The sequence below is a fragment of the Notothenia rossii genome (genome assembly GCF_949606895.1).
Source record: "Notothenia rossii genome assembly, chromosome: 9".
Lineage (NCBI taxonomy): Eukaryota > Metazoa > Chordata > Actinopteri > Perciformes > Nototheniidae > Notothenia > Notothenia rossii.
The window spans coordinates 20500236-20524744 of NC_136907.1; the positions used below are offsets into that span (position 1 = coordinate 20500236).

The 24509-nt window shown below is 39.7% G+C and overlaps 1 protein-coding gene across 2 annotated transcripts; it reads left to right on the forward strand.

The window, feature by feature from the left end:
* The first annotated feature begins 6980 nt into the window (after window positions 1–6980).
* On the forward strand, window positions 6981–17366 carry scn4bb (sodium channel, voltage-gated, type IV, beta b). 2 transcript variants are annotated; one of them, XM_079648788.1, is made up of 6 exons: window positions 6981–7307; window positions 7546–7855; window positions 11595–11758; window positions 11845–12064; window positions 12777–12906; window positions 13117–17366. In XM_079648788.1, exons 2-6 carry the CDS (start codon window positions 7771–7773, stop codon window positions 13211–13213), a joined length of 696 nt encoding a protein of 231 aa, XP_079504914.1. In that variant the 5' UTR covers window positions 6981–7307; window positions 7546–7770; the 3' UTR covers window positions 13214–17366. The 2 variants fall into 2 exon arrangements, with proteins under 2 accessions (XP_079504914.1, XP_079504913.1); XM_079648787.1 differs by having other exon boundaries at window positions 7558–7855.
* Window positions 17367–24509: the final 7143 nt, after the last annotated feature.

The window sequence follows — 24509 nt, forward strand, 5'->3', positions numbered from 1 at the left end:
ACAGCACATCTGCTCAAGTGCCATCCTTGAGTACAATTTATGCTACTTGTATTAGGCTATACTTCAGCATTAATTCTTCTGAATAGCCTCCGTTTCACTTAAAAGTGCAATGCCTATGTTAGCATTTCCACCAAAGAGTAATTCCTCTTAACTGCTCAAATGTAATTAACTTGGGGGCAGCATAAAGAAGATGGGAACAGAACAATAACAGCTCTTAAAATTCTGAGTTAATATTTCGAGCTTCTTGGCATACGTTGCTTATTTAACAGCATTAGCATAGTGTTTATAGCTATCTGATAAAGGTAAGTCCAATATTAACTCTCTTTGTTTTCCTTTAGAGAAAATGACATTCTGCTAACTGTCACCCCTAATGTAGGCTGATTCATAAACTGGGGCTAGTTCAGTTTAGCCATTAAACATTACTTACGAACTTGCTGGGTTTTTTTAACTTTTGGAAGGTATTTGCCTTTTGAAGATGACGATATGGGTGACGGTTTGTTTGTTCGTTTGAAGTTATGTTTTGGATGAAGCCTTGAAGTGGTACAACACAATATAACATTTGGGGAGATGTTTGTTGTTTGAGTTGTTTGCCGTTTCTGGGCAGAAGCAGGTCACAGTTTGTGGTAATACTGGATTTTAATGTCGGTTTCCCCCCAGGCAAAGATGCTTTCATTATTAACAGATTCTAAACACATGTGCAATCTCTGAAACACCTTTGAAGAACTAACTGGTGCCAGATAAATCCGTGTATCTATTAAACACGTATATGGAAGAGCGTCTGAGTAGCGTTTTTGCTTTTTGCTCTTTACCTTACTAAATGGTCAAATTGTCATTGGAGCGAGGGGCGGGGAGAAACTCACGGAAGTGATTTCAAAACAAAAGCCCTCGTTTGCTTGGAACGGTGATAATATTATAAGCAAGGTGAATGTAGCGATCACAGCGAAAACGGCCAAGAAACATACTGAGCCCAGAAGACGAATGTTATTAAGGGCTGTAAATATAATAAGCCTATGTCTAAAATGGTTGTTGTTAGGAGATTTAAACTATACAGCGATTCTGCACTGCGGTCACTCAGCCGTCTCTCGAGTTTGTTTTTTCAAATCAGCTGCTTTTTATTATTCCCGCTATATTTGACGAGTGATACAAATATTTGTTACCACAAGCTCGTAAGGAAACTGACACGGTTGGACTCGGTTCTAGTTTGACTGCTACCAGAAATAAAATGAAGTACTTTTACTATGTAGGCTACTTTGTGAGTAATCCTCTGTCAAAGTCCCCTCCATAGTAGCCTACATAATGCATGTTTTTCTGCTATCTTTGATGAATGATACGAATATAATGTTACCATTAGTTCTTAATGGAATTGATACTGTTGGACTTTGTATTAGTTAGCCTACAACTAACAATACATTGAATACAATATTTTTTGAGAAATACTCTGTCAAAGTCCCCTGCTGAGAACAAAATCAAGCCACTACTGCTAAGTTTAATGAGGGAATTCTTTTTTGTTGCCATTAGTTCTTCGTGAGATTAATCCTGTTGAACTCAGTACTAGTGAAACTACCCCCACAAGTAGCCTACTATGAAGTACTGCCTGTGTACTTTTCCAGTACTCCTCTGTCAATGTCCCCTCCTGAGAACAAGAATGCATGTTTCTCTGCTATTTTGAATAAGCGTTAAAAAACCTTTTCTTCCTGAGACTTATATTGTTGGACAGAGTATTTTAAGAGGATATTGTGGACATGATATCAGCAATACTTCCAGTCAGTACTCCAGCAGCAGCATTTTTACACCTGGGAAAGTCTTTAGAGTCTGGCCTGGATAGCTGGTCACAACTATCCTTCAGCAAAGTGACACACTCTGTCACATGGTTGCCCTCTTATGATGCTGCTGTCTTTTAAGATTATTTCTCAGCCACTAGTTCATTCCTCGCAGATTCTTCAGTCTCATCAGCCTCATCCTTCCATCAGGCCCAGTCAACGCCTCCAGCACACTTCCAGTGTCTGACTCCATATGATATTGTCCTGATGCTGTAAGGGTGATGCCCCATTATCACAAAATGACCCCTCTAAAGTCTGAGTGCCTCATAGTGGACCTCATATTATGTCTGTCATTAATGTTACATTATAACAGTTTTCTTTCCTTTTTTCTCTTCTCTTAACGGCATAGTCCTGTCTTTAAGTATAATACAATGTAAAGTATTTTTCCTGCACCATTGTAAGGCTTCAAAACAGGCATTTTTAGCGTATGTGTTTGGAGAAATTACACAATCAATGGCCCAGAATTGCACTTTATAAACTCTGAATCTTGTGGTGCTTGGTGAAATACAGACTGATTAAGCCGGCCAGGTTATATGCCTTTTTTGGAGCCCTTTTTGTAATATTTATTCAAATGTCACTGGTTATTTAAACAAACCACTATCTGAGGATTATACAAGCAACCATAAAACACCCTTTATCTAGAGAGCCATTGAAGCCCATGAAGAATGTATCCTTTCACAAATCCTTTCATCTGCTGTATTAATAAAGTTGCCACGTGTTTCCAAATTCAAGTTAAGGCACTATCTGTGCAGAACATTACACATATTCTTAATTTGCAGCATTTAAAAAAAAAAAAGTGTTCAGAAAGACTGCATCAATTATATGCTATATATCTATATTTATATATATATAATATCAATATTTGTATTAACTAACCAAAGTCAATTTAAATAGCGGGCACAAATAGGTTAATTGCCATGGATGTGGTATTTGATATAGTTTACGTTCAATTTCAACTATTTTAGGCAGAAAAACGTTTATTGACTAAACCTTTTTTAATAATTTACTATAATTTAGAAAGGTTTTTGTGAGAAATCATTTCAAAAGTAAACTTGTTTTTCATTTTATATTTAAATTTGAAATGTTGCACACAACATTATTAATTTATACATTTTTATCAATTTAAAAAAAAATTATGAATCCATTTATTTTATTGTGTTTCCTTGAGACTGGGAAGATACCCCTCATGTAGTTCAACATGCAAATGTTCTAATGCAAGTAAGTATAACATGGAAAAGGAAATAAAATACGTTTCATAGGAGGATGTGGATTTATTTTTCTCTCACCTTCTAATTAAACAATCAAACAATCTATAATTTAGCTCTGGCCTTCACTCACAAAAAGACATTTAGTTGAATTGGACACATTTTTCTAAGCTCTATTGACTGACATGCAATGACTGGGACTGATGTAATAATCCTTGAGGAATGAACTAGGAGCAGAGAAATAATCATATTTTAAAAGACAGCAGCTTCATAAGAGGCCAACAAGAGTGACAGAATGTGTCAGTGTGCTGAAGGAGTTGGGACCAGCTATCCAGACCAGACTCCAAAGACTTTCCAAGGGGTAAAAATGCTGTTGCTGGAGTATTGACTGGAAGTATTGCTGATATCATGTCTACCATCCTCTTAAAATACTCAGCAATATCAGTCTCAGGAAGAAAGGTGTTTTAACGCTTATTAAAAGAAAAACATGCATTCTTGTTCTCAGGAGGGGACATTGACAGAGGAGTACTGGAAAAGTACACAGTAGGCCTAAGTACTTTATAGTACTTTTGGGGGTAGTTTCACTAGTACTGAGTCCAACAGGATCGATCTCACGAAGAACTAATGGCAACAAAAAAGAATTCCCTCATCAAAATTAGCAGAAGTGGCTTGATTTTGTTCTCAGCAGGGGACTTTGACAGAGTATTTCTCAAAAAATACACAGTAAAATTACTTCAATGTATTATAAATAGTAGGCTAATACAAAGTCAAACAGTGTCAATTTCATTAAGAAGTAATGGTAAAATTATATTTTTATCATTCCTCAAAGATAGCAGAAAAACATGCATTATGGAAGGGACTGTGACAGAGGATTACTCACAAAGTAGCCTACATAGTAAAAGTACTTAATTTTATTTCTGGTAGAAGTCAAACTAGAACCGAGTCCAACAGTGTCAGTTTCCTTAAGAACTTGTGGTAACAAATATTTGTATCACTCGTCAAATATAGCAGGAATGAAGAGCAGCTGATTTGAAAAAAAAAACTCGAGAGACGGCTGAGTGACCACAGTGCAGAACCGCTGTATAGTTTAAATCTCCTAACAATGTTGTCCATTTTAGACAAAGGCTTATTATATTTACAGCCCTTAATAACATCCATTCTCTGGGCTCAATATGTGTCTTGGCCGTTTTCGTTGTGATCGCTAAATTCCCCTTGTTTATCAAAATCACCGTTCCTTCAGCAGGATACTGTAGTGATTCAGTGTGATTTTAGCAAACGAGTGCTTTTGTTTTGAAATCACTTCCGTGAGTTTGGCCCCGCCCCTCACTCCAAGGACCATTAGACCATTTAGTAAGGTAAAAAGCAAAAAGCAAAAAGGCCTGTCAGACGCTCTTCCATTTACGTGTTTAATAAAGAAAAATAATTGGACGGTAGATACACGGATTCAGATAACAGGTTCAGAACAACTATTTATGGTTATTGTAGTCTATGGTAAATGTGGTAAGAACAATTTTTACATTTTATTTATACCCATTATAGTCAAACTCGATCCCCTAACCGTACAGCACCGTACAGCACAGCTACCACAGCTGGCAGATTATTTATAACAGTTTCTTTTTTCTTTTTTTTTTACAGTGTAGCCTACTGCAGCTACTGTTAAATTATGCAATACAATTATAGTACAAGTAGCAGAAACCTTTTAATGTAGTGAAGTAAAACATGTGAATACTATTTCCACCACTGAATTTATGTTTTCATTATGTTTTGCTCTAACACTCCAACGCACAGAGCGCTGACACGTGTGTCCTTGTCTCTTTCCTTTGGAGCAGCACACATTTTGCTGCAGTAAGAGCAAGTGACACCTACGTGCTTTTAAATGCTGAGGTTGCACCTACATGGCATCTATTAATAATATAGGACACATGATAATTCATGTTTACGACATACCAAGTGGTTGTATTTGTGTGACTGTACATGAGCACTCTGTGTTGTCCTGCACAGGTCTGCAGCAGCACCCTGTCTTTCTGCAGCAAAATGCTTTTTCTTTTTTCCTTTGCAGTTCTGGAAGAGTTCCCACCGCTGCTGCATTAAAACTCCAGTGGAGGGGCCTGCAGAGGAGAGCAGTGAGCCTGCAGCCCGGCCACATGATCTCTCACTTTAGAGTTTCACATCCGTCAAACCACTCCCCACTCTATCTTTACTGTCACCCAGCACCACACCTACTTCCATATATGCTTAATATGAACCATATTAGTTATTATTGGTGTTTGTAATTTACAGCTTATTAATTGTGTTCAGGCCCTGCAGGTTCCAGCCTCAATAACATCTATTACTGTTTAATTAAACACAGATGTACTTTGTGCACTCATCAGCCAATTACACACATTAGATTTTAATTTAATTTCTTCTAGTTTTGCTTAGTGAGTTGGGTCAATACCCTCTTTTCCCTCACAATCCACTAAAACTTGCTTATGATATTGAATGCAATAGTATAACAGCTGACATCTGAATTAGATGTGTTTCATAAAATCTAAACAAATAATAGGTATTTCAAATTGAGCATGAGCTACCAAAGAAACAAGATGCCATTCTTAAACATCTGCATATTTGCATTATAACTTTCTCAATGAAAAACAGATTGCAGTGTATTTTCAAAGTATTGTACAGTATACATGTATACTGTGTGACCAATACCTGCATCTATCTTTGAAACTGAAGTTAAACCTAGCAAATTAAATTCCAGTTGCATCCTCTTACGAGTTGCAAACATTACCTTTTCTTCTCATGTTAAGGAAAAAGGATTTCTGTAAGCTGAGAAAAATACATCAGGAGGTTAAGTCCAAAATGGATGTGTAGCTGTCCCCTTGTCCTCTGCCTGTGTAACTGTACCTCGGCTCAGATGGGAAGTCACATGGTCTCAGTTGCATCCAGTTAACACTCACAATTCTCAATTTTTCCCAATATGAAACTCTGATTAACCAGTCACCAACCTTTTTTCTTCTACTGAACTCATAAGACACCATTACTGTGTAGTCACCTTCTATTTCAAGTAATAGATGGAGTTAGACAGGCATATGATCTTAAGTGTATGAATGCAACGTTATCCAGGTCTAACCTCAAATAATCAAATCTCTGAGCTAAGCACTTCATGCACCATGTCCTGCAGTGAATAGTGCAGACAGACGCTATTGGTCAGCTGTCGATGATTGATGCGTGGTTACATTTATGGGAAAGGAGCTGTCCCATTGTGAAATGACTACACACACAGCCTCGTATCATAATGTATTTGCTGCTGCATCGCACTGATCACACTAGAGTAATGAAAGCCTCATGATGTACAGGACAGTTTGACCTTCGAGGCATTGAATGGGACACATATGCACACATCACCAGGGGACGTTGATTATCCTGAGCCAGGAGAATATGAGTCCCAGCAGGGGCATGCCTTTCAGGGGAAGGGGGGAGGAGAGGAAAGTGCAATCATCAGAAAACGTCTCCCACTATCAATAATATAGAAGACAACAAAAAAGGGTAACAGCTTTCAGAGGTTCATCCCATTTGAATAGAGAGTAGCAACTGGTTTATCCTGCTACTTGTAATTCTGTAAGTTTGTTCCTTGAAGGTGATGTTATCAGTGAGAGAACATGCCTATTTATGAATGGAGAGTTTTGGTGTGGGACTGTGCTGGCCCAGGCCCTGTGGCTGCATCACTCCTCTTCCTGCTCAACCTGCACTGCAGAACTTTTCTCTGATCTTCACAAACACTCTGAAAAAAGTGCCTGAGTCTGCATTCACGCCCCGAGTCAGGAGATGGGGAGGAGGGTGAGGCAGGGAGGGGAGCAGAGAGAGGAGGAGGAGAGAATAAGATGGTTCGGCAGGGGAGGTGAGGGAGGGGAGACGGAGAGATGGGTGGGGGAGAGAGAGGTGGCATGCAGCCAACAGAGAGGACGGGGAAAAGTTGTGAGGGAACCGGGGGGACGGGGCAGGGAGAGGAGTCGGCGTCATTGATGCTCTGCTGAGGGGAAATGAGAGCAGCGGCTTTTCCTCCTGTCCGTCTGTCTCCCTACATTTGTGTTTTTCTCCCCCCTCTCCTCTCTAATTGTCTCCCGTCCTGGCTGCCGCTGCAATGTGGCTGGCTCTGCAGTGAAAGTGCTGGCTGGCTGGATTCTCCTTGACTGAACCCTGACTGTGCGCAGTGTGTGTAACTCCGCTGCTGTCCTATCCACACTGACTCAGCTGTGCAGCCTGCCGGCCTCTGAGAGAGCACCGGCTGCAGGAGCAGGTAACATGACAACACGTAATCTGTGCATGTGTTTTTTCCTTCAGCTTACCCCTTTTACATGGGGTGAAGAGTAGTTTCTAGCATGCAGGAAACACACACAAGCCTGTACCTTTACCTGTCCCGAATGTGCTTTTGACTTTATATCCTATTTTAACATGTCAGTTGATCAACTTTTTCTTTCCGCCCTGCTCTCTCTTTCTGTCCCTTTCTTCTTATTTGCCCTCTGTCTAACCTACAGTCTCTTTCACAGGAGTGTAGTGGGGGCTGGCGGTCAGGCTCCTCACCCCCAGCTGCTGCAGGGGCACAGCTTGGACTTGTTTGGGCTGAAGACACCCAGACAGCAGCTTCCAGATTTAAGTCCAGTATACCAGAGAGGATAAGTTGCTGTAAAGGATATTTTACAAGTTCTCTGGAGCCCGCTGGATTCTGCTGCAGCAATTCTTTTGGAGCTGATCTTGCTGCCATGGAGGTCCAGTGGGCCGGGGTTGAATTCCAGAGGATGGGCCCTCAACACACAGCTGTCGGCCTGATCTTCCCTCTGCTGCTTGGTAATGTCATGGCTCTCACTTTACGTCACCTCTCTTTACTTGCTATGGGATGCCACAGCTCGTGTGCACAGTGCCTCTTGTCTCTCACCTTTATTTTTTAAACTTAAGCTAATATGAGCATGTGTTTGTATTGTTATGCAGAGTTAGATCTGACATTGACCTTCATCAGCTCCTGACATACTGTACGCAGGTGTTTTTTGCATTTTTATTTAGTCCATGTGTCGGTACACTATAGGATTTACAAAAAAGGTTTTTTTTGTTGATAGGACTAGTTTAAAAGCTGTGTGAGTAGTCGTTTGTGGAGTTTATGGGTTTCATTACATCAGCAAAATGTGCTGCTGGGTCTGCCTGGAAACAGAAAGGACACAGACCATGACGGGTTCATAAAATGCAGTTTTCGGAGTCTTTGACTGATAGTGGCTTTACACTGATCTGTGATCCAAATTGCTATGGATTGGGATTGTATGTCCACAAAAGGATATGTCAGCAGAATAGATGCTCTTGTAAATAGAAAGCTGTGACAGACTATAGGCCCTGCCATGCACTGTTTATTGTGCTGGACCAGAGGTGCATCTGCAGCAAAGTGCAGTAAGGTCACTTTAAGCAGTGTCTTGTAAAACATCAGGAGTGCTTTTGCAGTGCACGGACAGTAGGTAACTATGGTGTGGGTTATCAATGCAGTAATAGTTCAGCGAACACATATTTAATAGATAAACATCCATCAGACAAGGTCACTGACATTATTGTCAGCTCTAAAACATCCATTCAACATGACCAGTCTTTCAAAGTCGATCACATTAAAAGTCAATAATACATTTAAACCATTACTGTCCCATTTACACATGTGACCTTCATTGTCAGTGGTGATGTGCTGCCAGGTTAACATTGTAATGGTATTTCCAGGATGTGTTGTTTGCAGGTCTTATCTTTATTTAGAATGAACACCAAACAAGATGGCGGCCTATAAGTTAAACTGCATGGTAGACTAACTAGCAGGTGCAGGTGGCTAAGGAGCAGAAAGAAAGATGCTACAGCGGTTTCGTCAAAGCTTCAGCATTTTACAGGGCTGTAATGATATGTAGTGATCTTATGTCTTAGTATGTTTGGCTTCCAACAGGCTGTTCATGTTGAATTATGTTTCACTTTGAGAGACACTGTTTTTTTTTTTTTTTTTTCGAAATCCTCATAATTCAAAGCAAATCACCTTTTAGCTCAAATAGGTTGTTTTAGGAACCCCTTGCGAAAATCTCAGTTTCAATGATGTGGGTAGCTTGGTGATAGCATTACAAAAACAAGGTTTGTTCTAGTTGACATATTTAGGCTAGAAACTAGAGCATTGCTGTTCTACTTTTATCTGAAGCACCACATCTTTACCTTGCAAAACAAAACTTGATTGGATACCTAAAACACAAATTCAAAACAGAGCCCTTACTGATTTAAGGGGGAGTAATGTTTTAATGTTTAGACACAATACAAAAGAAAGTCAGGCTCATTGAAAGGAGAACAGATACTTTATCAAGAAATTAGACTTGTTTTGTTCTTGGTCTCTTATCAACAGCTTCAGTACCTAGAGTAATGGTAGCATCATTATATTGTATCTTCATTGAAAACAAATATTTTAAGTACACACAAAGGAACACAAGTTGTAAAGAATGCAGAATGCAGAATGCACATCTTGCATAAGGCTGATCAAAAAGCCAGCGTAACACTAAACATTTGCACAAGGATCTAGACGGGAGGGGTTGTTTCTATTAACAAAATGTGCAAGCTCACTGTGCTGCATTGGACCAGCTGAGGAAATGGATTGGAGAGAGTGAGGTTTGTGAGATAGCCGGGGTGAGAGATGAGAATGAATCAATATCGTTCCCACATACAGTACGCCACAGCTCCGCATGGATGGAGCCGTATCTGCTGTTACGTTACTCCTCTTTGCTGCAGTGGTGCTTGTCAGACGTTGACCTTGAACATGTTATGAGCCAGGCGTAACACACTGTGCCCAAAACAGAGGGCACAATCCTGGGAATGTTAGAAACAGCACCGAAAATACAGCTGCTCCTAAAACCATTTATCTTATCCTGGTGTCAGGTTTTTTTGTATTACCTCTGCACATGTGCACTAGTTCTGCACAGCATCTTTTGGGCATGCAGTTTACAAGTCACACACTAGATGGAAGCATTAAGCACTAGAAGCCCATGGTGAGAGCATTCAGAGAATTGTAACAGCTGGTTAAATGCTAAAGTGAACCTATTTGTTACCTGTGATCTTGACACAAAACTAGTTGGCTAAATGAGTATTGAAATATCTGCTAAGTTGAGAACAAATAAGGAATAAGGCAAAAACATCTAATAAAAAAGACATGGCAGTTTTCTCTTTTGAATGGTGGAAGTCAAATGTAATTACAGGGACTTCCTGTCTGTGGTCCCTGCTGTACAGTAACAGTTCTTACTCTGGGCACAGCAGAGTTTCTCTTCTCTTATTTACATAAATGTCACAGGTTTTTGGTGTCATGTCACTGTGGGTTTGACTAGCCTAGTGCCTTAGTATATGTTTACCTAAAATAAGATTAAACTGGTTTCCAACAGAAACGTTCAAAGTGGGAGACAGGAAAATGTGAATTTGTTCTAACGTTAGCTAAAAGAAGATCATTTAGAATAGCCTAAATGTGGGTTATTTGTTTAAAGAGAAGGAGCCGGAAGTAATGACTATTTAAATGTTCAATGAATCTGCTTTAGCCTATTAAAGATAATGTATGTTCGGGATTTCTTGCTGTTCTGAAATTGTATTCTGAACGTTAATTCCACCTTTAGTTAGTCGGATTTGATAAATTGACAGCTAAATGAAATGCAATGTAATGGTAAATGAACTGTATTTGCATAGCACTTTATCCAGTCTTTACGACTCCCAAAGCGCTTCTCCACCCAGAAGTGATTATTCACCCATTCATACCCCATTCATACTGAGCAATGTGCCACTTGCTCACACTGTTGGCCATCAGGATATAGGATACATCGACATATTGACTACAGGGGCTGGATTCAAATCTACAACCTACTGATAGAAAGCCCACCACACTTCCTCACAGCCACATCACAGTAATCTGTTGATTGTTTCTCAATTAATTGTTTATTTTGAGTAGTCTCAAATCTGTGAACATCTTGCTACAGCAAGCAAATGATAACTTAGCTTAGCTGAGTGACATCCATAATAAGAGCTGTTCAAATTCTCTAATTTCTAAGGAAAAGTGCTTAAATGCCTTCTTTCTTATCACCTTAAGCACAAGTGACCCTATATAGACCATCCTTAATGAAAAGAAAGAAGGAAATGCTATCCCACACTTCATTTATAGTGATGGCACACAATAACATTCACATAGTTAGGTAGCCTATAGGTGCAGTCCAATTCTCTTAGCGCTGTAGTTTTCTTTTCTTACTCCTTTCCGGTTAGAAAAACAATTCTATTATAATATAATTTGTACTCTTCAACCGCACAGAAGACTTTCTCTTGACCCCAGGAAAAGTTACTTCAGGAAGTACTTTCTCACGATAATGGCAAGACTTCTCAATGCACGAACACACAGGAAAATCTTTGTTCAAAGCTTGAAAACAGTCTAGGACATAACCCCCTGTAAAATTGCATAAAGAAGCACATGATACCCATTTCTCAAAATGTTGAATGTTGCTTTAAAGTAGACTGACACTGCTGCACTGTAAAATGTAATTCTATTCCCGTTCATCCTCAGGCGCGTGGTATGTCCAGGGCCTGGAAATGTCTGTGGGGAAGATTCCCTTCCTGCAGGCGGTGAATGGCAGCACAGTCTTGTTGCCTTGCACGTACTTGAGCTGTATCGGCATTAAAGACCTCTACTTCAGCTGGACGTTTAATGAAAATGGCACCATGCAGAAGGTAAGATCCCTCTAGTTGAGAGAAATGTTCAGGTAACTAACTGTTTGGAAGTTTTTAGATGATTGACTGCTTGTTGCTCCTGTCAGGTGTGCGATTCCTTGATAGTGTCAGAGGAGTCGAAGCCAGAAGTGAATATATATCGAGAGCGGGTGGAGTTCATTGGGAAGAACATTGACCGCAACGTCTCCATCTTGCTGTGGAACATCACCTTCGAGGACGCAGGCGAGTGGACTTGTTTTGGACGCAACCCCAAAGAAAAGGGCCGGAACCACAGCACCATCTTCACCCTCATCGTGGTGGACGAGTGTGAGTGGTCTAAGCTGGTAATGTGGGTCATATATGTGAAGGAGGGATATGGTTTATTTTCCTTTCATCATATGAATGGGTTCTAAGGTGAAATTGTAATCTTATTAATTTGTATTTACATTTAGTAACTGCCCAAACGATCTTAAACCAGTCCAACATAATCTCACCTTGAACAAATATTTGTCACTTTCAGCAACAAAAGTGGACCTAATTAAGTGGAAAATGTGCCAATCTGACAACACATCCCCTTAGATTTGACTAGTTTAACTATGTGCCCTGACATACTGTATATTGGCCAATCACAATGTAGGACAACTCATTGGGGCTAGCTTGATAGCCCCATAAGGTGCATGCTGAAGTACAAATAAACTAGAACATGCATTCATTTGTATGCTAATTAGATAAATCAGGCCACATATACATATAAGGCATATAAGGCATGTACTGCTGAGTAAAATAATGAAAATTACCAAAAATGATCAGATAAAGAATTTACATCGAACTTATGTATTTCTTTAAAAAAAAATTGAATGTAGTTGAAATTAATTATTTGGTTACGACCTCCCAACAAAAACAAAATTCAAAAGAGCTTATAGTCCTTCTGTTAAAAGTTGGAGAATTTTTTTATTTTTTGGAACCCCTCATTAAACGGATTATATATACATTTGTTCCCCCAATCATCATTCCTCTGGTGTTCTGTCCATGTCTGCAGTGAGGGTGGTGGACAACACACTGACCATCATCATAGCCTCTGCTGTGGGCGGAGGAATCGCAGGGCTAATGGCCTTCATGTTGCTCAAGAACTTCACTCTTTTTGTTCTTGCCAAGCTTGAGGAGAAAAAGTGAGTTCACCACCTGCGCGTTGACCAGCTATGTCACTTTTTCAGACTGTTTGATCAGAGCCCACTTTTAGAGGTCGGCAGGCAATTTCAAGTAGCTCAGATACTGTAAATGCTGAAGAAGATTTTTGAATGAGCTCAAAATGTGTCTTTGACCTGCCGTGCATGTACAGTTCTAACTTTGTCTTCTTTTTCCCCCTGACGCCACTGCAGTAAGGAGTGCCTTGTAACTTCATCAGGGATCGACAACACAGAAAATGGCCTCTCAGGATCCAAAGCTGATTCAAAACCAACACCAAAAAGGAAATGAGAAAGTGCACGTATATAACAGCATATAAGTACTTATAATGATGTACTGTTGCATATATTTGTATATGCACACGTGTTTGCACACAAGCAAATTCATTATGTTTAGGTAGGTTCTTAAAAACTGCCTGGCTGTGGCCTTCAAAGGTGAATACATACATGTGCACACAATGCTACTGCATGTGCACGGAAAGGTAGCTGTGCAGATGATATACAACTATAGCTTGTGCAAGTCAATGCACACAAAATTATTAAGAAAACAATATTTAAAGGATAATGTCACCTACCATAAACACTTATCCTCTATATACTGTATAGGATTCATATGTACTGCCCACCTTCCACCTGGAATCCCAAAGACCCTTTGCCAACACATTACCAGAAAAAACAACTGAAAGGTGTCTTTGTTTTTCTTTTGTGTGTGGCTTGCTGTATCTTATGAAATGTCCCTATTAAAGTTAATCTGCACTTTTACTAAATGTGACCTGGTGGCACACAGAGCCTGTATATCAGGTCCTAAAAGCAACTAGGAAAAACACTGTTACCAAGTTGCCCCTGGTTAGTCAACAACTTAACTATTAAAAAAATAATAGTCTGGAAATTCTTCAACTGATCGATTCCCCACTGTTCGGCAGGCTCTGTAAAATATAAACACATCAACATTGTATTAGATTTGTTGATTTATTTCTGGATTTTTGGTCTTTTTAAAGATTCCCAGTGGTCATCATCTGATACCTCCGCACCTAAAAGCATGCTTCTTAATGAGCATTAAGCTACGTGTCTCTGGTTGGTGGTTTCTTGTTGAATTGGTTACATTAAAACCAAAGTATGCACACATTTTATTAGATTATGGGAATGTTTGTGTGAATGTTATTTATTGTGTGTGTGTGGGTTTATTCAAGAAAAAATACCAGCAGTTGTATATCATTTTGCACATATCAAAATCTGTGGCCACAGCCAGAGTACATACACATTTAAACTTTGACTGTTTTCATCTGAAGTCAAAACAATATTTTTTTGTTTAAGCGCTTGAGACAGGATAAAATGCAATGTAGTTATAGCTGGGCTGAATCCCTCTTTAACAAACAACAAATTCAAAGTATCCCTTTGATGAGATGGACATCTGAGTCAACATCAAATTATATGATGTGATGTCTGATTTATTCAAACAACTAACAAAACAAAGTGTTCTTTGTGACAGAATATTATAGGACTCAGCCCAGCTCTTCATCCTGTACCTTTCTGCTTGATATAATACACAGGTGCCTGTTAGTGCTTCTATGCTCCTCTGCCAGCGGGGACAACTACATATTGCAAAACAGTTTATAAAGCTCAGCAAAAAAGTAATAATACAATAAGCTTCTGAACTGACATGATAGACAATCCCTTAAAAACAACCCCACCCCTAGAAAATGAATGACCCTCCGATGATGCTGCTTTTAAGACAAATAACCAATGCATTTTAAGCATGTGCAACACAAGCCAGATTTTAGATTCAATGCTTGAAAACAAAAACACTTCCTTTTTGGAGAGGAAACATGCTCCGATGTACTAAGACTAATAGAGTCAGCTCTGAGGTTAACTGTAAATCCCATTGTATGCCATGCTAATTTCATTGTGCTAACCCTTGCTAAGGCTAAGCACTTTTTGGTGACGTCGCCCTGGACACTGTATGCCTTGATCAAACATATATTAGTACGGGCCACCTTGTAAAACATGACTTGTTTCTTCTTAAACAGAAACAAATCAGTCTGTGTTTTGCAATAAATTCACAGCAGTGAAAAGATGACCCTGCCCATGCATTCAGTAAATTAACACCTATTTCAAATGTTATCAACCCATTAAATGGCCGTTTATCAGTTGTTATCACTGCCATTGAATTGTAATGCTGTGAAATGGTCGCGATTTTAAACGTGGATTATGTAAAATGTAACAAAAACACTTTGTTAGCTTTAGAAGATAATGGTTTAAGTTCAAATACGTACATCAGTCACATAAGTTAAGTTATACGTAAGTAAAGTGTGTTACTGCTGTTAAGGACAACAAAGTATGTTCACTTTCCTTTATTATTAAATATAGGTCAAGATTTTATTCAACAGAGGACACAAATAGTAAGCCCTTGATTACAGTTGCAGAGATTGTTGCTTTAAAAAAATGTAGTCCCACATTGGCTCCTGTCATTATTATTATGGCTACTACATGTTGCAGCTTAACGATTTTTGAATGTCCCAGCGTTGGTCCAACTCACCAATAGATAAAAAAGGTCTACTGAGCCAACTATGAGGTAAATTAGAGCCAAACCCCCTCAAATCATTGCTTTGATGACAACTGGTACAAGGCATTTATTCGGCTAATAAGATTTGAAGCAGGTGCATAAACATCCGTTCAGCCAGCCACTACTTTTTGCAATAAATCATCTTTAGCAACTGCACTGCAGTGAAAAATAATTACCATGGTTGTGCTGACAATGCATACAGTAAATAACCCATACATTCATACTCTAAATGATCATGGGATGAGGCCTCAGAAAGCTGGCACGGTATGGGGGCTGTAGTTCAAGCAGGAAATAAAACATGCCAAACAGGGATGATTCCTACTGAGCATTATGTTAGGAGATGAATGTATCTGCATCACATACTAAAGGTGAATACAATTTCCCCTACATTTACTGTTGCACATTTAAGACACTGAATGTCTCGCTTTAAAATAATTACCTCTGGAGAGTGGGACAAATGTGTGTGTGAGCTCTGGGTCAGATATGATTGTACCTCCCCAGTTTCAGCAGGTGTTAGCTCAGCGTACTGTACACTGTGAGTTTCTGGTGGTGTCTGAAGCTAATTTTTATGTTGACAATAATGTGCCTCCACATTAAAAAGACTACAGCCTTTAGTCACTGGCTTGAAGCAATATTATTAAATGGATGTGTGTGACACTTTAAAAACACGTTAATTTTTTTTGTACATGATTATCCAATGATGAGATCGTAGATGCTTTTTTGCTTTTCGATGCAGAGCTAAATATTTCAATACCACCCAATCTGACATGGTGGGTACGAAGCTAATATCTGCTTAGCTTAGCATAAATACTGGAAATGGGGAAACAGCTAGCCTGGCTCTTTACAAAGGAAACAATCCGCCTACAAACACCTTTAAATCTCACTAAGCATGACATATCTCATTTGTTTAATCTTAAGTGGCACTTAGAGGTGTTGGAAGTTAGATTTCATTTTTCAAAAGTGTTTGACAGGGCAAGGCTAGCTGTATCCCCTGCTGTCTTTAAAGCTATGCTCAGCTATCATTTCAAAAATATCCCATTAAATAAGTTATAAACCAGTGGACTATTTGCTATAAAATATTGAATTATTATTTAGAAATAATTATCAATTTTGGGCCTATTTGATGACACTGATGGAAAGGCAAAATTGCAGAAAAAGCTGAGGTCACTTCATTGTCCCAATTATTGGGATCTTTAAAAAAACAAGGTCATTGCAGGTAGAAGGTGTAACGTGTAATATATACATTTATCATATTCCTTTACAATGTTAGACTCAAGAGAAAAAATCCACCTTGGGGAAGAACTGTATGAATTGGGTTTTCAAGATATCAGGTCTTAACCTCCGGCTGTTGCTTTAAAAAATGGATAGCCTACAATGTTTAGCAAATTATTTTATGGCAATCATTTTTTTTAACTGTTGAAAAGTGGGTTTTCTTTGACTGGCTAATCTATGTCAGTTGTTGTCCTGTTAGACTTCAATGAGTGAAGGAATTGAGAATGTTTTTGGGCAGTGATTGTGTCAATGAGGGCAAATGATGACAAGCAACTCTATGCAAATCACAAAAGTTACAGTTTGTCACACTGCACCTTTGAGTTACTGTGACAGTTCTGTGAGCAATACAACAGTGTGAGATATCCTGGATCAGTGGAACATCCAGAGAGGAGTTTGGAGTGGACTCGAGCCCCTGTACTCGATCAGACCCTGCAGAGCGTACAGACTCACCAAGTCATGCTCCACCGCTGCTCTCTGCACGCTGTGTCTCCATTTTCAACCTTTCATCTGTCCATGAGCTCTTAATGTCTTTATTATAGAAACACAAAATCTAATAAAGTTTTTAATCAAATCTGATCTGTGCTGTTTGACTATAAAGATTACAACACTACATCTATTTTTTTTTGCACTTTTATTGTTCTTACATAGTACAGGTAGTATGTAATGAAATGGTTTCTCTGCATTTGACGCATCCTAGTGTTAGGAGTGGTGAGCTGACATTATGCACGGCGCCCGGGGAGCAGTGTAGGGAACGGTGCCTTGCTCAGGGATACCTCGGTAGCACTTGGTCTTGCCGGAACTTGAACTTCCAGTTGCCAAGCCAAGTCCCTATGGACTTGTTTTTTATATTTCACATTATTAATCCATAGGCTATCTGTAAAGTAACTAAAGGTATGTAGTGATCACTGATTGACATAATTCACTCATGGAACTACGGGTTGGGGGTATTGTTCCACACGGAGACATATGTTGACTATGTACTGTGTGCCCTCCTTTTCTTCTTCCCTTCTCTTCCCGGGCTTCAAGCCGACAACATGTGTGTTTCTGATGCTTAATAAAGCTAACTTTGTACCTTCGATGGACCGCCTCCCGTCTCTCGGCACTACATTGGTGACCCTGACAGAAGTCTCGCAGAAGTATCCGAGACTGAACCGAAGATGGCAAAAAACGAAGTTTTTCTCGAACTGCCGGAGTTTTTGGGAGAGCGGCTGCTTTGTTCGCACCGACTGTGCCTCGTTTCGCCCTCCGCGGAATGACCGAGACGACGCACGCTATTTCCACATAGTTTCGGCACTGGGGGACAGTAAGCCTTCCGACCACATGGAGATGATGCACGACCTACTAGGTACGGAAGAACCTGAATTATTTTTCATGGAACTGTTTATTCGGGACATGCGGCCGCATGCCCAGACAGCGCTCGCTAACACAGCTTGTGTTGAGCTCCGCGCTTCAGCCGGAGAAGCTGACCGGTTCTTCCTGGCCGCCCGGCGTTTTACCCCTGAGGTGCTGGCTCCGACACGCAGCGGCACCTTCCCTTGTAGAGGCACGCCACCTAGCACAGGCTCCGGGGCCGACGACAGCGACTGACAGCGACTGACAGCGACTGACAGCTAACGGCTTACAGCTAACGGCCGTCGACAACGACTAGCGATTAACAGCTAACAATGACGAGTAGCAGCTAACGACGACGACTAACATCCAAAGGCTAGCAGCTAACGGCTGACTTCATCCATCTGTTAACATCCAACTGTTAACCCTTTTTTTGTGGTGCCGGAGAGGAGGTTCGACCAAGTCTGGTCGGCCTCGTGTGGATCCTCTAGTAGTATTATTCATCCCGCTTCCATCACATTAGTATGCATAGAAAGTGACAGGTGCTGTGACAGGTCACACCTCTCCCTACTTATGCTAATGAGCTAAGTCCCGCCTCCCCTTTGTTCGAGGTGTGAGATCTCAAGTAGGTGTGATATCCCAAGTAGGTGTGAGATCCGTCGATAGGAGGGGGGTGATGTGTATTCACAGGTGTGAAAAGCCCCCACTGTTGCGCCTTATGGTGTATAATAAAAAAATGTTCAATCACATTAGTATGCATAAAAAGTGACAGGTGGGCCCGCCCCCAAGTCTATTAAAACAAAATGCCGCTTCCATCACATTAGTATGCATAAAAGTGACAGAAGAGCCCGCCCCAATTATGTGATGTCAGAAGACCGAAGGGGTGGAGTGAGATAAAAAAAAAAGAACCCCGTGCAGATAAAAAGCCAGTCATTTCCAATCATCAAGTCATCTTTCCAAAAAGAAAAAATGGCCAAAAGACGCCTCGATATAGGTTTAATCAGCGAGACGCCTGTGACAACTTACCGCCATCCGTCCGGAGCGCCAATCAAGAAACGGATGCAGTATCTGTGCCGGGTTCAAACACCTCCGGTCGAAGATCTTGAAGAGAAATGGCTTCTGGAAAATGAACATGTTTGGGGATACGTATTCAACTATATGGCGAATGAACTGAATTTCTACAATCTGAAGAATGGAGAAACGTATGGACCCCACAGTGTTAAAGCAACATTGACCTCAACAGATTGGGCTGTGTTAACTCTGGTGTCTTCCAGAGATCTCCACGCAACCATTGTATCGGAAGAAGTAGTGCATCAAGAAAACACTGTGGAACCAGCGGTGTACAAGATATGTGCAACACAAAGCAAAGAAACGCAAACAAAAAGCGAGATCAAAGAAGAGTTTTCACCGTTACCCCTCAATGTGGAGGAAGAAGAAGGAAATATCCCCCCGCCGCCAGAAGTGAAAAGAGTCCTGACAAGCACCGTCTGGGAAACTAAAAGCGGACCATCTGGGCGATGGTATTACCGCGCAAGCCGTTTGCTGACGCAGGGGGGAGGGGTTCTCTCTAAAACACAGTGTCCTGCCATCTCTCTCTGTTTCTGCTGATGTGTAAAATATACAAAATAACGTTTTATATACTAACTCTCTTGTTAAAAGGTGATGAAGTTTGTAGCGTAAGCCAGCCATCAGTGTTCTAGTTTTAAGGATCGAAGGATCCAATGTATTTTTAAATGGAGCAGAAATAGAACTAGTCTCCCAGTGCAAGTATCTTGAACAGAGAGTGTCATATTGGACTCGCACTTGGCTTTTTAAGAAACATATCCAGAAAGTATCCAATACCATTAAATTCAACTTGCAACATTTTAAACAATTTAGACCTTTTTCTTAACTGTCAATGCTGTAAAGTCATACCTCCACTGTATGATTCTATCCCACATTGAATACTGTTTTACAAACTGGTCGTTTGCTTGTGCCACACACCTGAAACCCATAGAACAGCTGTTCAAGAGAGCTATCCAGGTGTTTGACAGAAAGCCACAGTCATACCACCACTGTACCATCCTTGAATATGCTGCTCATGCTCTTTCTGCATATCATGTATTTATTTTTGCTGTATGTATATATATAAATGTCATGTTCTTATATGCTGTATGTGACGGGACTATAGATGGAAATTAGCTCAGAGCTAAAATCCGGCTCATTTACACTTGTAAGTATTATATTTGTTTTAAAGTGTTCATCAATGTGCACTACGGTAGCCCTGAAGAAAATTAAACATTAAAATATGTTATCGATGTCCCCATTCCCAGTTTGTTTTGGGAATAATTGCGATGTTTACTATGTTTTTGGTAGCTCTTAACAAAACAGAATTTTTGTAAAAGACTGCGACTCTAAAAGGCAAGTTTGTGATTTTAACACTGTTTCGATGAAACAATACATTATACAATATTACGACTTTTTGCCATATTTTTAACACAATCTTTTTTTTTTGGTTGTAGGGCTTCAAGATATTTTGCATGTCATGCATAAACACGGTGTCATCTTTTCCTTGAAACTGACGTGCTGCCCGTTTTACAAAACAAGTTATTTTTCTGCTTCTTCATCCTCTGAATTTTCCTCCCCCGTCCCTCTTCCTTCAGCCAGCACAACAAGAATCAAGGTGGATCTGTGAAATGAAACACCTCTTCCCAAAGCGTGACTTCCCTATTGAGAGCATGCGTCTAGGGCAGTAGAAACCAATTGGCCAGATATACTAACATGCAGAACGTATGGTATGTTTGAAGACTAACCATTTATCCAGTTCAAGCTGTCTTTAAGATGTGACATTGCGCTCTGACTATTTCCCTTAAAATCGTGACAAACTATTACTTATTCTTAAATTTGACCTCTTGCTGCTTGGTTGAAAATGATAGATGAAAAAATAACTTTAAAAATAAAGACACAAACAGCGAGGGACATTATACTGGTGAAAAAACTCTCAACGACGATGTTCAGTAAACGATCAATCAAAATCGAAGGATCCAATGTATTTTTAAATGGAGCAGAAATAGAACTAGTCTCCCAGTGCAAGTATCTTGAACAGGGAGTGTCATATTGGAACTCGCACTTGACTTTTTAAGAAACATATCCAGAAAGTATCCAATACCATTAAATTCAACTTGCAACATTTTAAACAAATTAGACCTTTTTCTTAACTGTCAATTCTGCAAAGTCATACCTCCACTGTATGATTCTATCCCACATTGAATACTGTTTTACAAACTGGTCGTTTGCTTGTGCCACACACCTGAAACCCATAGAACAGCTGTTCAAGAGAGCTATCCAGGTGTTTGACAGAAAGCCACAGTCATACCACCACTGTACCATCCTTGAAAATCACAATTTCTTGAGTTTTTGACATTTTTATGTCTTTTCAAAGTATGTGTTTTAAAAAAAAATATATTTACATGGGCTGGCCCCCCTCCCCTTGGGGGAATTCTTCCACAGAAAACACACTGGACGCAGCACTAGGTCAGAAACCAGAGGAGACTGTGAAGTCCACCACAGACGGACCACCTTTGGACAAAATGTCCTCTCCATTAAAGGCAGCTCATTGTGGAATAGCCCCCCAACTGAGATACGGGATTGTCCCACTATCAATAGTTTTAAAGGTCAACTTAAAGAATGGTTGAGCAACAAACAGACGTGTAATCACCGCTAAATAAATGCACTTTAACACAGGGGTATCTCCTCTTGCACTTTATGTAGCGCTTTTATCTTATCTTGCACTTTATATATCATAGCTGCTACATTGTACTGCCATGTGGTAAATGCTTGTATGCTGCTCATGCTCTTTCTGATTATCATGTATTTTATTTTTGCTGTATATATCTATATATATAAATGTCATGTTCTTATATGCTGTATGTGACGGGACTACAGATGGAAATTAGCTCAGAGCTAAAATCCGGCTCATTTACACTTGTAAGCATTATTTTTCAACTATCATTTTCAACCAAGCAGCAAGACGTCAAATTTAAGAATAAGTAATAGTTTGTCACGATTTTACGGGAAATAGTCAGAGCGTAATGTCACATCTTAAAGACAGCTTGAACTGGATAAATGGTTAGTCTTCAAACATACCGTACGTTCTGCATGTTAGTTTATCTGGCCAATTGGTTTAGACCCTACTGCCCTAGACGCATGCTCTCAATAGGGAAGTCACGCTTTGGGAAGAGATGTTTCATTTCACAGATCCACCTTGATTCTTTTTGTGCTGGCTGAAGGAAGAGGGACGGGGGAGGAAAATTCAGAGGATGAAGAAGCAGAAAAATAACCTGTTTTGTAAAACGGGCAGCACGTCAGTTTGAAGGAAAAGATGACACAGTGTTTATGCATGACATGCAAAATATCTTGAAGCCCTACAACCACAAAAAAAAAGGTACAAGTATATTGTGTTAAAAATATGGCAAAAAGTCGTAATATTGTATAATGTATTGTTTCATCGAAACAGTGTTAAAATCACAAACTTGCCTTTTAGAGTCACAGTCTTTTACAAAAATTCTGTTTTGTTAAGAGCTACCAAAACATAGTAAACATCGCAATTATTCCCAAAACAAACTGGGAATGGGGACATCGATAACATATTTTAATGTTTAATTTTCTTCAGGGCTACCGTAGTGCACATTGATGAACACTTTAAAACAAAAATAATGCTTACAAGTGTAAATGAGCCGGATTTTAGCTTTGAGCTAATTTCCATCTGTAGTCCCGTCACATACAGCATATAAGAACATGACATTTATATATATAGATATATACAGCAAAAATAAAATACATGATATGCAGAAAGAGCATGAGCAGCATACAAGCATTTACCACATGGCAGTACAATGTAGCAGCTATGATATATAAAGTGCAAGATAAGATAAAAGCGCTACATAAAGTGCAAGAGGAGATACCCCTGTGTTAAAGTGCATTTATTTAGCGGTGATTACACGTCTGTTTGTTGCTCAACCATTCTTTAAGTTGACCTTTAAAACTATTGAGAGTGGGACAATCCCGTATCTCAGTTGGGGGGCTATTCCACAATGAGCTGCCTTTAATGGAGAGGACATTTTGTCCAAAGGTGGTCCGTCTGTGGTGGACTTCACAGTCTCCTCTGGTTTCTGACCTAGTGCTGCGTCCAGTGTGTTTTCTGTGGATGAATTCCCCCAAGGGGAGGGGGGCCAGCCCATGTAAATATATATATTTTTAAAACACATACTTTGAAAAGACATAAAAATGTCAAAAACTCAAGAAATTGTGATTTTCAAGGATGGTACAGTGGTGGTATGACTGTGGCTTTCTGTCAAACACCTGGATAGCTCTCTTGAACAGCTGTTCTATGGGTTTCAGGTGTGTGGCACAAGCAAACGACCAGTTTGTAAAACAGTATTCAATGTGGGATAGAATCATACAGTGGAGGTATGACTTTGCAGCATTGACAGTTAAGAAAAAGGTCTAATTTGTTTAAAATGTTGCAAGTTGAATTTAATGGTATTGGATACTTTCTGGATATGTTTCTTAAAAAGTCAAGTGCGAGTCCAATATGACACTCCCTGTTCAAGATACTTGCACTGGGAGACTAGTTCTATTTCTGCTCCATTTAAAAATACATTGGATCCTTCGATTTTGATTGATCGTTTACTGAACATCGTCGTTGAGAGTTTTTTCACCAGTATAATGTCCCTCGCTGTTTGAGTCTTTTTTTTTAAAGTTATTTTTTCATCTATCATTTTCAACCAAGCAGCAAGAGGTCACATTTAAGAATAAGTAATAGTTTCTCACGATTTTACGGGGGATAGTCAGAGCGCAATGTCACATCTTAAAGACAGCTTGAACTGGATAAATGGTTAGTCTTCAAACATACCATACGTTCTGCATGTTAGTATATCTGGCCAATTGGTTTTGACCCTACTGCCCTAGACGCATGCTCTCAATAGGGAAGTCACGCTTTGGGAAGAGGTGTTTCATTTCACAGATCCACCTTGATTCTTGTTGTGCTGGCTGAAGGAAGAGGGACGGGGGAGGAAAATTCAGAGGATGAAGAAGCAGAAAAATAACTTGTTTTGTAAAACGGGCAGCACGTCAGTTTCAAGGAAAAGATGACACCGTGTTTATGCATGACATGCAAAATATCTTGAAGCCCTACAACCAAAAAAAAAGATTGTGTTAAAAATATGGCAAAAAGTCGTAATATTGTATAATGTATGGTTTCATCGAAACAGTGTTAAAATCACAAACTTGCCTTTTAGAGTCGCAGTCTTTTACAAAAATTCTGTTTTGTTAAGAGCTACCAAAAACATAGTAAACATCGCAATTATTCCCAAAACAAACTGGGAATGGGGACATCGATAACATATTTTAATGTTTAATTTTCTTCAGGGCTACCGTAGTGCAC